Raw genomic sequence first — 12,342 nt, 5'->3', positions numbered from 1 at the left:
AGGCTACGGAGTCGAATATTAGTAGCCATATACCCAGGATTAGGTTGGCTGTTTAACAACGGTTATAGAATAGTTTAAGTAATTATAAATAATGGTTTTAAAAAAAAACTTCTTTAGATTAAGATTTATATACATATTTTTTACTTCGCTAAATGTAAGTGGTTTTGTTATTTCTAATTTTGAATTTTTCTTTTTGACTTACGTGATTATGCATAATGTTTCAAAACATTACTCATAGCCTAAAAAATTTCGCTAGTAAAATCTCCACTATTTTATTTCTCCAATGTTGGCAGGTATGCAATGCAGGCTGTATTTAATAATTATCACTTTAATTCATTTGCTGATGTTTACTAATCTTGTGTTGTATTATTTTAGGAAGTGTTTGATAAAACATCTATTTCTGCTGAAGCTTTTACTTTGTTTTTGCAAGAGAATTATATTCCCTTTGTTGATGACATTGAAGTTAACTTTGAATGTGCACATTGGTTAAGTGAAGCTGATTACGTCAGCGCTATATGAAATGTATGTATCACTTTTTTTTAAAAACTACTAATAATTTATTTAAAAACTTGGAGAAATAGTATTCTATTTTTTATGTATCTTTTAGTTCACAAATTTGAAGAGTGGGAACAATAACCCCCAAAATAATTCTCTTTTTAAAACCAAACACTCTGTTTTATATTTACATTAGCTTAAATTTCAATGGAGTGTCCATCAGCTTTTCCAAACTTTCCTCAATTATAAAGTAGGGCAAAGTTTTCAATACCCAAAGGCTCAATGATTAAAGGAATTTTTGCCTAAGTCCGTAGGGCACTGGATCTATGTTCAAGAGGTTCTGGGTTCGGTCCCAGCCGGCCAAAGACTTTCCGTGTAGTAAATGTTTACTGATGCACGTTAAATCTGTCATGTCACAAAGTTCTTTATGTTCCCATAACAAATCATTCCTATGGGGGTACTGATCCAGAAGTTTCCTTGTTTTCTGGATTGGTTCAAAATTGAAAGGCTAGGGAGTTCGACATTAGTAGTTGTAAACCCAAAATTAAAACGGCTGTTCAACAACGGTTATAAAATAAAATAAAATGTTGTATGTTGAGCCGCAATGACTCAGGGGATAGAGCATTCGCCTTCCAATGAGGTGAACCGGGCGCAAATCCCAGCAATGGCTGGTTGATACAACTCTGAATCTCGCTTGCACCAACCACAGTGACGACGTGATACATCCATAGTGGTAGACGGATCATGGGTTACAGTCCCATTGCCGTCAGCCTGTCCCTGGGGGTTCTAGTGGTCTTCCTCTCCATGTAATGCAAATGCGGGTTAGTTTCATATAAAAGTTCTCCCGGAAGGTAAATTCCTTCCAATACTTGATCCAGGAGTTCTCTTGTCTTCTGGATCAGGCTCAAAATTACAAGGCTATGGAGTTGAACATTAGTAGTCGTAAGTCCAAAAATTGGGTCGGCTGTTCAACAACGGTTATAAAATAAAATAAAATGAAATGTTGTATGTTCATTAAAGAAACCATTTGGCTGAAACTCTCTTGTCAAATTCTTGTTTCTAAATTAATTTGTTTCATGTCAAAGGTTTTATTGGGACGTTGAATTTTTTTCTGGAACAGAAAGTCATGTGACATTTGATTTATTTAATATACTCCAGTCCCTAATCTTGGAATCACTTGTTTCAGTTGAATTTTTATTTTTTCTGTGCCATGTAATTTAGTTAAGCAAAATATCTTAGCTGTATAATTTGGAGTTTTTGAAGTCTCATATTCATATATCTGAAGATATGCATTATATTTTTCTTCCTTTCTAAAAATTTTGAATTAGTCTTAAGGTTATTAAAATTAAATTTAATCTTTATTTCCTAAAGAAAGACTTAAAGAAAAACCAATCACATAAAAATTATTATTTCTTGCTCTTCTCTTTTGTCTGAAGATGAAATGATCTTTGCCTTTATTTCAAAATATTTAAAGAACAACTTATTTAAATATTTAATTTATTAATTCATTTTTTTTGGGGGGGGGGATCTCGATTAAACTGTTTTTTTTCCTTCATAATTTTCAGGGTTCCCCTAGCTCAGGGTAAACTTGGAATTGTTAGGGAATTTTTTTTTTACTCTAAAAATCAGGGAATAGTCAGAGAACCCTGCATTTTCTTTATAAAAACTTGGAAAATTTCTATTTCATGCCTGGAAAATAACCAGTCTTGAAATTGTCCGTAACAGTAATCAGTTATTGAGATTAAAGTTAAATAATTCTGACATCTATTATTTGTTATAAAAATTGCACATTTTAATCAAACTGAAATAATCCCATCCTCATTTAATGACATTTTTTTACACAAAAAATCAAATATTTCACATTACAGATAAAAGAATCAAAGTTTTCTGAGGAAAATATGATCTTGATTTTCATTAAAATTTACCTGGAAAAGTCAAAAAAAAAATTTTCTGAAGTTTAATGGAAGCCTTGATTTTGCGGTGAACCGCAATTAGCAACTAATGAAAAGAGTACTGATTTGAATATCTTAAAAATTTTAAAAATCTCAAGCAATTTTCTAAGTAATTTTTGTACTTTTTAAAAGAAATCACAAAAGGTTAGCGTTTTTCACTAATTTTATTTTGTAGTCTCGCCTATTTTTTCCGACATCAATTTTAATAAATCTTGTTTTATAATATAAAATGAAAGTTGTGGAAAGACCCTTATCATTTTGAGCTTTCTTTTAAAAAATACAAAAACAACTTAGAAAATTGCTAGACACTTTTACAATTTTTAAGATATTTAAATTAGATAATTTTCATTAGTTGCCAAAATACAATTCATTACAAAAATATGAATTTTTTTTTTAAATTTTCTGTGTGTGCGCAATATAAGCAAACTACTTTAAATACTCATATCTTAAGTAGTTTTTACTGATTTTTTTTTTCAAATTTTAAATCCATTTTTTTGTAAATAATTTTAAATTTCTCTAACAATTTTGTTTAATTATATTAGATATTGAAGTTATAACCAAAAAAAAAAAGAAAAAAAAACATAAGACAAAGGAAATAATTTTTTTTTAAATTTCTATAACTCCATAAATATTTAGGCTAGGTTTATGAAATTTTATGCTGTTATTGCAAATAACAACCAAAATAATCAATACAAGTTACAAGATTCTTGATTGGCTTTCTGGCATAGGGTGTTAAAAAATCCTTTTTTTTTTTTTTTGTAATTTATTGTTGGTTTCTCAAACTTCTGAAAGCTTTAAGCTTTATAGCTAAGTATTAAAAAAATCTCATGAACTAAAAACCTTGAGAAATTTTTAAAAAAGTCAAAAACTGAAATTGTCTCTACCATTATTCTAGGGTTAATTATGTATATACAGTACACTCTCGATTATCCATGAGCGGATTATCCGCTTTGCGGATTATCCGTGCTCATTCCGGAATCACACAAAAAATATAAAGAGAAACATTTTCAAGATTAAAAAAATTTGATTCATGAAGTTATAACACTACCAAATTTTTGGAAGCAATATTCGTTATTGGATTGCAGTATATGGAATATCAGCAACATGGTCAAAGGTAAAATCGTCTACGTTATTACGAGCTTGGAGAAAGATCATACCGCTTGATGAACAATCCTCTTCAGATGTTCAAGAAAAATACCTTCCAGTATTTGACTGATGAAGACATCGTTATGTTGTTAAATCAAATAGTGATGATAGTAACTGATGCAGAAGATGTAGTAAATGAATGATTACGGTGATTTGATTACGGTGACATTACTGCGGTTCGTAAAATATGTGTATCGATATATGGCGAAGACGCATTACACATTTTTTAAAAAGGAAAATTCTTAGTTTGATGTTATGCATGCAAATGTCAGTAATTTTTATATTTTTTGTACTGATATTGAATTTTTCTTTAACAAAAGGAGTTTTCGGATTATCCGTGTTTTTCGATTGTCCGTGCGACCTGTCCCGGTGATTAACCCGGATAATCGGGAGTGCACTGTATATATATTTGTTTCAGAGTCGTGACACAATGAATGATTATATGGTGTCTTTGGCGTCTAGAGGTCTGATGTTCAATTTGTCCTCTGTGAATAATAGGAGGTGGAGAGCAATGCACAAACCTCAATTTTACGAAAATTTATGTAAGGTATATATGAAGATTCTTTGATTGAGCCAAAATTATTGTTTTGTAATTTTATATCTGCTTTCATTTTTTTAAAATTTTATTTATTTATTATTTCTTTTTTTATCTTACAAAGGCGGTTGCAAAAATCTCTGAAGTATGCTTTTAGTGGTAAGACATTATTTGAATAGTTACTTTGTTCCTATTTTTTATTTTTTTAAAGCAAAATTATAAACTTGCTTCCAGCATTACCACTTAGTAAAAATATCTTAACTACACTGTACTTATGTAAGTAGTTGAAGATTAATTACAGTTTTGTAAAATGAATTTTGTTATCTATGTTTTAATACATGGTGCATAGAGTTTTTAAAAAGTGCTTAAAGGTGCTTATCTTCGATTTTCTTTTTTTAAAGGCCCTTAAGATGCTTTTTTTATTCAGTGTTTTTAAAAACTGCTTAATTTTTCCTTTTCAAAAATCTGATTTTTTTGTCTTTACTTTGTCAATTTTTGCCGCATATTATGCAGAAGGGTGTTTTTCACATTATTCTATCCAACGTTTTCGCAGTTCATTCAACCACAATCCATTTCAATGTACCCTCGATCCGTAGCATATGAAAGCGCCAATCATTTTACTTGTTTGATGAAATACTTGCGGGTCTGCATGTGCGTCTACTGAGCTGGGCTCGCTGACATTCTTGCTCTCTCATGTACAACTCTGCTGCATTTTGCTAGATATTCTCAATTTTAGACTTCATTTTCCTCATCCTGATATCAGACTGGAAAAACTCTTGATCTTTTTATAATAGCTAATATAATCAAGAAAAGAGTAACTATGTCAGAAACTGGTTATTTTATCATGATCATGTAAAATTTGAAAATTATTTTGCATTTTGTTAATGTATATAGTGATTAAAAATATATTTTGAACTCTTAAAAAGTACTTAAAAGGTGCTTATTTATTGTTGGAAGATTTGGCAATTCTCTCAAAATATTTTTTTTTCTTGGAAAAAAATTATGGTTTTATTTTTTTCTAATAATAAAAGAGACACTATGTTACAATGCCACAATTTAAAGAGGAACCAAATCCAAAAGCCACTAATTCTTCCATGCATTATAGTTGATATAAAATTGGCATGGGCATAAATAACATAATTTTCTAAAAAGTTTCATTCTGCTCAAAATCTTTTAAAATAACCTAACAGTTACTATAGATTACAATTCTCAGAGAAAATATTTCTAGGTTTTTTTTTCATTATTAGGAAGCATTGATCTTCCTAGAAAGCTTTAACTTTTTTAGACTTTGGAAATTTTTAACTAGATTCTTAGATCCACCTAAAATATTCAAAATTTGTATTTGTATGTTTTTAAACTTCTTCAGAAGTTTAAACTCACTTGAACTTCGTTTAAACTTCTTGAGAAGGCCAAGGCCCACCCTGGGCTGTCGAGCCATTGATGATGATGATGTTTTTAAAATGGGTATTCATAGCTGCCAACTCTCCTGGATTTACCAGTCACATACTGGATTTTGCCATTTTTTCCCAGATCTACTGGTATAATAAAAATTCTCCTGGTTTTCGTACATTTTAGAAAATTTCCTTTAATTGATTAAGTTTTTGAAAAATATCCTTAATCGGAATAGAATTTTTACACAATTTATCACTTGCTTGAATACTTAAATAAGTATTGCTAGTGCATAATGGAACGAGACTCACTTATTGAAATTAGTTTAAAGCTTTTCTTTTTTCTGAAAATTTAAGTTTGTTTTATTCTGTACTTAAATAGTAAAATCTTTTAATCATCAATAATGATTTACTTGTCTTTTTAAAATAGAAGTTAAAAATAATCAAAAGAAACATTTCAAATTCATTTAATATTAATCATAAATGGAAAATATTGCAGACTATTTATTAGTGTAATAAAGTTTTATAGTGTAATAAACTTTATTAGTGTAATAAAGTTTTTGTATTGTGATGACTATAAAAATCCCAAACTTCCCAAAACGGTTAAAAAATTATGGAACAGTTATAAAATTTTTATTTTTTTGTAAAATCTACTGGATTTATTCCTCTCCATGTTGGCAGCTATGGGTATTTATGGTTATGAAATGTTGGTAACTTTTTAATTTACATTTTATTGTTCAACTTGGATTTTTTTTATAGCTTATGAATTAAGTGCATTGCCTATTCTTTTCAGGCTCTTCTCTTAGTATGAGACAGCTACAAGTTGACTTAGTTCCTTATCTTTCAAAATTGCAAATAAGGGATTTAAATCCTGGTATTAACACTTTAATATTCTATTTGAAAAAAAAAACATAATAAATAGATTAAAAATATTTGTTTCAATTTTTTTTATTTTTATTTTAGCTCAAGTAACACTAACAAAAGAATTAGGAGATATGAAAATAAAAAAGTTTTTTAGGTAATTAATTATCATTTTATGTTAATTTTTTAATTTTTAAAACCATGTAGTGATGCAATCTACTAATTAAGCTGTATTAAGTCCAATATTCTTCAGAGATGATTCTGCTTACCGCAATCTGAAAATTTCATAAAATCCAAGATCCAGAAGTTTCAAGAAATCATTGATCACATTTATGCATGAAAATTGTTGTATAATTTATTTAGAAATATTAGGAACTAGAATTTATGCTTGGCATCTCTTTACAGAATTATTAATTTAAATTATGTTGTATATAATTTATTTAGAATTTCATGTTGTGAAAATATCAATGATTTAAATTTATAAAGACATTTATTTTTTGAAACACGTCGTTAATGATTTTACTCAAGAAATTTTCAGGTTTTTTTACTTCGGCTCAAAATCACCCCTGATTCTTTCAAACAATTAAATTCTCTTCAATTTGGTTTTTATTGTTATTAATTTTAGTTTTAAAATTATCAATTATATTTTTTAATAAAATTGTGAAAAAATATGTGTTAAATATTTTTAAATCTAAAAATATTCCAACTTGTCTTAAAGGTGACCACATACAATTGCTATTACTTTGTACTTGTATGTATATTATCTTTCTTTTTATTCTCTAATGTAATACATTTGCTTTGATGTTAGACCTTGTAAAAGATTGTCTTTTTTGAAGAATTTTGTGTTTTTTTTTTGTTTTTTTTTTCCAGTTAGATGGACTAGATACATTTGTCTTTACACTCTCAAGAAAATGTTTTATAAATATTGAAAATTATATCTTCTGAAACACTGTACCTCAATTTAGGATTATAAATTAAGTTTTGTGCAAAAATTGTGTGCAACATCACAAGGGTTGGTTAGTCCCAATGTTTGATCCAGGAGTTTTCTTGTCTTCTGGGTTGGGTTCAAAATTTACAAGGAAACATAGTTAAGCATTGATGGTTGTAAACCTGAAATTGGCTTGACTGTTCAATGCGGTTGTAAAATGAAATATAAAGTTGCGCTAAAGATAAATATATTGAGATAATACTATCTTTAGTTAGAATAGAAGACTGTTCCATTCTTTTTCTTCTCAGAATCGTAACTCTTAACACTAAATTTTTCAACAGCAGATTATTTGGAGATCATGGCTTTTCTTTCATCTTCATATTGAAATTGAATGTCTGCTTATTTATGAAAATATTTACACAATTTGTTCACACCTACTCCTTCTGAATTTACCATCAACTGGCATCAAAACAAATGTTGAAAATAGCATCACACTCATATTCCTGTGCTGTTTTCAGAGGTGCTAACCATTACAATTTCTCCAAAATTAAAAACTATTTTAAGATTTCTTCAAGAAAATAAGGGTCTTATGATTGAAAAAAAAATTATAGTTTTTAAATTTTTTTTTGTTTTTTGCAGCTATTTAACAAATCTTTATTTTTTACTCCTTGGAACCATTTTTTAAACAATACAAACATAAGAAAGTAACCGTACATAACCGTAGGTAATCATACAAACATAAAAATAAACTGTATAGGAGAACAAAAGAGCTTAATCTCAAAACAAGCGCTGTGAGAAAATATTTTTAAGGATTTAAATCAGTGTTGGGTTTTTGCCGTCAAAAACTTGTTTTTGACATGACAGTGGTAAAAACCGTGTTTTTACCGGTAAAAACTGTCAAAAGCCTACTGTTTCCTTCAATTTATGGCATATAGCGGACAATATATTATTTTCCCATAATTGCCTTTATAAATGAATGTTGTAAATGATTGCTATTGATTTTGCAACTATATACATGCATTCTTAAGAGAAGGATATACATTCATGCAGAAATATTGTAATATACTTATTGAAAATAGTGATATTTGCTTTTATCATTATGGCTTGATTTGCAAAGGAATTGCTTAATTGTTAGAAATAAACAAACAAACAAAAAAGCTTGGAACTATTAATAAATTCAAGAACTAAGAAGAAGAATTTAAAATTTGGCATTTCTTAAATATTATAAATAAGCTAAACAAAACTTGTAACTACTAACAAACTCTAAGTCAAGAATGACTTGACATTCTTCAATAATGTAATATGACAAACAAAATGATGCTTGGAAATGTTGAAAATTTTGTTTAGTATCCTAATATTTCATTTCAAATAGTATGTTTTGATATAATCATGTTGGGAAAATGCAAGAATCTGTTCTTAAATATCTTTTAACAACTTTTTTTCTAATTTTATTGCCCAAAAATAAATTGATTTTAAGTTATAAGAAGTTAAACTCAAATAAAAATGCAGTTTTACCAAAACTATGGGTTTTTGACAGGGGTTTTTTTGACATGACGGTAAAAACCGTCATGTGTCAAAAACATGCCAACCCTGATTTAAATACAGTTGTCTATAAAGGCAATATGGATTAGTTCTAATTTAACCAAAAATTAGAACTTTGATTTCAAATAATAGATACAATTTATATATTTTACAATAAAAGTATAAAATTTTAGTGTCATATATTTTTTAATTTAGTATATTTGCCAAGGTATTTTTTATTTTTATTTTATAAATATATACCTAAATGTATTAATTATTTTTTAAATATATAGAATTAAGTAATTAATACATCTTAGAATTGCACGAATACTTGTTGTTGTAGGGTTATACTGTATTGTTTTTATGGATATTAAATAAATACTGAGCTCAAGGGTCTGTCCAGGGTAAATTTCCTACCGTTTAGCGGTACCTTCGCAAATTCAACTTTAGGAAAAACGGCAGTTTCACAAATAAAAAGCCAAGTTCTCATGCAAACCTGTGTTCTTGTTGCAATCTATGGAAAAGAAGAGCTTCCCTGCCAGCTGACTTTTACAAAACGGTAGCACGTGTTCAGTCAATGTGGGAAACCTAATCGCTCGTTTACGCCATATCAAAGCCAATTTTTTTCCCACTGAGTTTTTTAAAATTAAACCTCGAGGCTCACCCTCTGTAAGCTTTACAAGAAGTTGAAATTCGAACATTATCATAAATACTATTGTAAATTTCTTTTAACTGACATTTCTAATATTTTTTTCTCTGTGAAACTTTTTTCTGTATGACCCAGAGGAAAATGTTCTCATAATTTGAATAACTTTTAGTATTAGTACTGTTAAATGCATGTTTTTATTAAATTCAAGTTGAAATTTTACTATGGACAATGATTTTTTACAGATTTATGCTTTTTGTAATTTAGATAAAATTTTTAGCCCAAAATTTAACAATACCAAAATTGTTTTTGAATATATAGGGAAAAATATATAGAAATAAGTCATAAATGATTTTTATTTGTAGTGACAATTTTTGAAAATATTTTCTTCCTTTACCATGTTTTTGTGTTAATTTTTTAAACATAATTTTTTATTTGCACTAATTATGTCTAAATTTTCACGAAATAGGTACCTCTTAAAAAAACCCAGACAGATCAATGATTTTGCTCTTTCATAAACGACACACCTTTCCAAGAAAACAAATATTATTATCATTTTAGCGTACACCCCTACTCAAAAAAAAAGACTTTCTGATATTTTCCACTAGAGTTACATTATTTTTAATTTAACTTTTGTAACTTAGTGATAATTTCATTTACCGCATGTTAGCTAGTTTAGAAAGTTGCATTTTGTTTTTAAGAACCATTTTAAATCAATTTTAAATACTTTCTTGCAAACTGTTTTATGAAATCTGTTTTATACAATGTACTCCTTCATTTAAAAACTCTGATTGGTTATTACTTTTGTATTTTTGATTATGGCATTGCAGTGCAACTTATATACCTTACAGCAGAATTTACTGAGTCAATCTGCAGCACAATCTTCATGTTCTTATATTCAAAATTTCTATATCTTCATTTTCCCAAAATTAGGCACATTTATCAAGCAAAAAATTCATATTTTATGTAAATTTCAGAAATTCCGTAAATAAATAAATAAAAAAAATTTAAATTTCATTTAATTTAATATCTTTAAATGAATTAAAGAAGAGTAGTTAAAATTTTCATCATAGTTTTGTGTTTGCTGATTTTAATATTAGAAAAAAAAAATCTGTTAACTGTAGTGTTGCTACAACTCTCTTTCCTTTTTATGACTATCAGTGAGCCTATTTCTGCCCAAACTGTCTGACTGTTTTAGATAGCCTCTCTGTAAATAAATTAAGCAGTTTTGGTCTGCCAATTTTTGTGTAAGGGTTGAAAACCTGTGAAGAGGGGCAGGAGAGAGGTGAGGAAGAGAGGGGAGAGGACTGGACTAGCTGCTAGAAGAAGTGGAGAAAAGGATTTTTGGTAGAAAATTCTGAAGAATAAAGATACATCTACCCTGAAAGAATGGCTGCAACAGGACTGAACAATTAAGATAAATCCAGCGAATAATATCCTGCCACTTACAAATAGATCATCAGCTCCTCAACATTTTTAAGCACATGTGCAAGATAAGTGACTTTAGATTTTATTAACTCCAGCAGTGATTCCCTTTTCTTAAAGATTCTTCAAATCTGTTTGTCACATGTTGATATAATATAATTTGTATAGTATAATTTAATATAGTATATAGTAATATAGTATAATGTGTAATGATCTTATTTTATTATGCCACATGGTCAAATTTATTCTCATGAGTAAATCTTGATAATTGAGTTGATCATCATTAAAATTGCTTAAGTTAATTCTATCCCTTGTGATCATTATTTCTGGACAGATATTTTTTTTATATACTTTATTTGTATGTGTTGGTGATGATTTGGGATAGGCCTTAGTTGTAAAAATGTATTAGTACTAAATTGTAACAATTGTCCCACTATACTTTACCCAAATTGTCACCACATAACTTTAAGAAAATCTTCAAATATGCTCAGGAAATACTCTTACTGCAAATAATTTTGTAATATAAAATTGAAGCAATGAGAAAGTGCAAGGTATATAGAATTATCTGAAAATTTTATTTTACTAATGACTTCTTTATACTTAGTAGTATTCTGCCAATTCAGTTTTCTAAATTTAATGAGAAACAAACATAAGTTTAAGGATGTTTTTTTTTTAATTGAAAATTATTCTATATCTTTCAAAAAGGAAAAAAAATCATTTCTCTCTCTTTCAATCTTTATTTTCACCATTATTGATAATCATTTTCATTACTATTGATTTAATGATTACTTACTTTTATTGTTATAAAATTTCATATATTAATAGCCAAGTGGGAAAGACGTTAGATGAAAAAGACCACTTTTGTTTTGGAGAGGAAGAGAGCGGCCCAATTGATGATGCTAACAAGTCAGATGAAAATGTCAAGATATTGCCTGATGAAGAGATTGTTATAGAAGGAATTCGACTTTTGAACACAGAGATTACTTGTTGTGAAATATTTATATAATGAAGATATTTATTAAATTTTTGATTTCTTTTTTACTTGAATTAAAGTCACTTTCTATTAATGACTTGGTCTCAATTTAGTTGCAAACAAGAGATTGTTTTTTTTTAATTGACTCTAATTGAAGTTTGCTTGTATGAGTGTTATGCAGTGTTCATTTTAATTGATTTTTCGAGTAAAAAAATACAGTATTTTCATCCCTTTTATTGTAAAAAAAAATACAAAAGTGATAATTTGTGTCTGGGTTTAAAAAAAAAGCTTTTTATACCTTGGATGTTGAGTTTTTTGGATTTCTTAAACTGGTTTTTGACAGTAATGCTCAAAATTTTCTTCCAAAACTGTCTTAAAGCTCATAATACTATAAATAATCAAAATACTTCTAACATGAAATATTTTCTGTTAATAAAAAAATAAATATTGTTTCATATTAGCTTTAAATATT

At 28.0% G+C, this 12,342-nt stretch overlaps 1 protein-coding gene across 5 annotated transcripts in view; it reads left to right on the top strand.

The window, feature by feature from the left end:
* The window catches only part of LOC147806646 (cell cycle checkpoint protein RAD17-like), a 30,044-nt gene extending 18,080 nt beyond the window's left edge, over positions 1-11,964 (top strand). Inside the window, exons 9-12 of one of the 5 annotated variants that reach the window (XR_015428413.1) lie at positions 376-522; positions 6,310-6,390; positions 6,480-6,534; positions 11,723-11,964. Coding sequence is in view for 1 of the 5 variants with exons in the window: in XM_087149210.1 (XP_087005336.1) it covers positions 376-519 (144 nt within the window). In the remaining 4 variants the exon portion in view is untranslated. Of the gene's footprint in view, positions 1-375; positions 523-4,011; positions 4,288-6,309; positions 6,391-6,479; positions 6,535-9,941; positions 10,017-11,722 lie in introns of those variants that run through there. The other 4 variants (XR_015428412.1, XR_015428414.1, XR_015428415.1 and 1 more) reach the window with 4 other exon arrangements.
* Positions 11,965-12,342: the final 378 nt, after the last annotated feature.

Source organism: Parasteatoda tepidariorum, chromosome 8, assembly GCF_982258835.1.
Source record: "Parasteatoda tepidariorum strain Cologne lab strain chromosome 8, Ptep-v5.0, whole genome shotgun sequence".
NCBI lineage: Eukaryota > Metazoa > Arthropoda > Arachnida > Araneae > Theridiidae > Parasteatoda > Parasteatoda tepidariorum.
The sequence above is the reverse complement of the archived record's forward strand: the minus strand, read 5'-3'. Positions and strand labels throughout refer to the sequence as shown.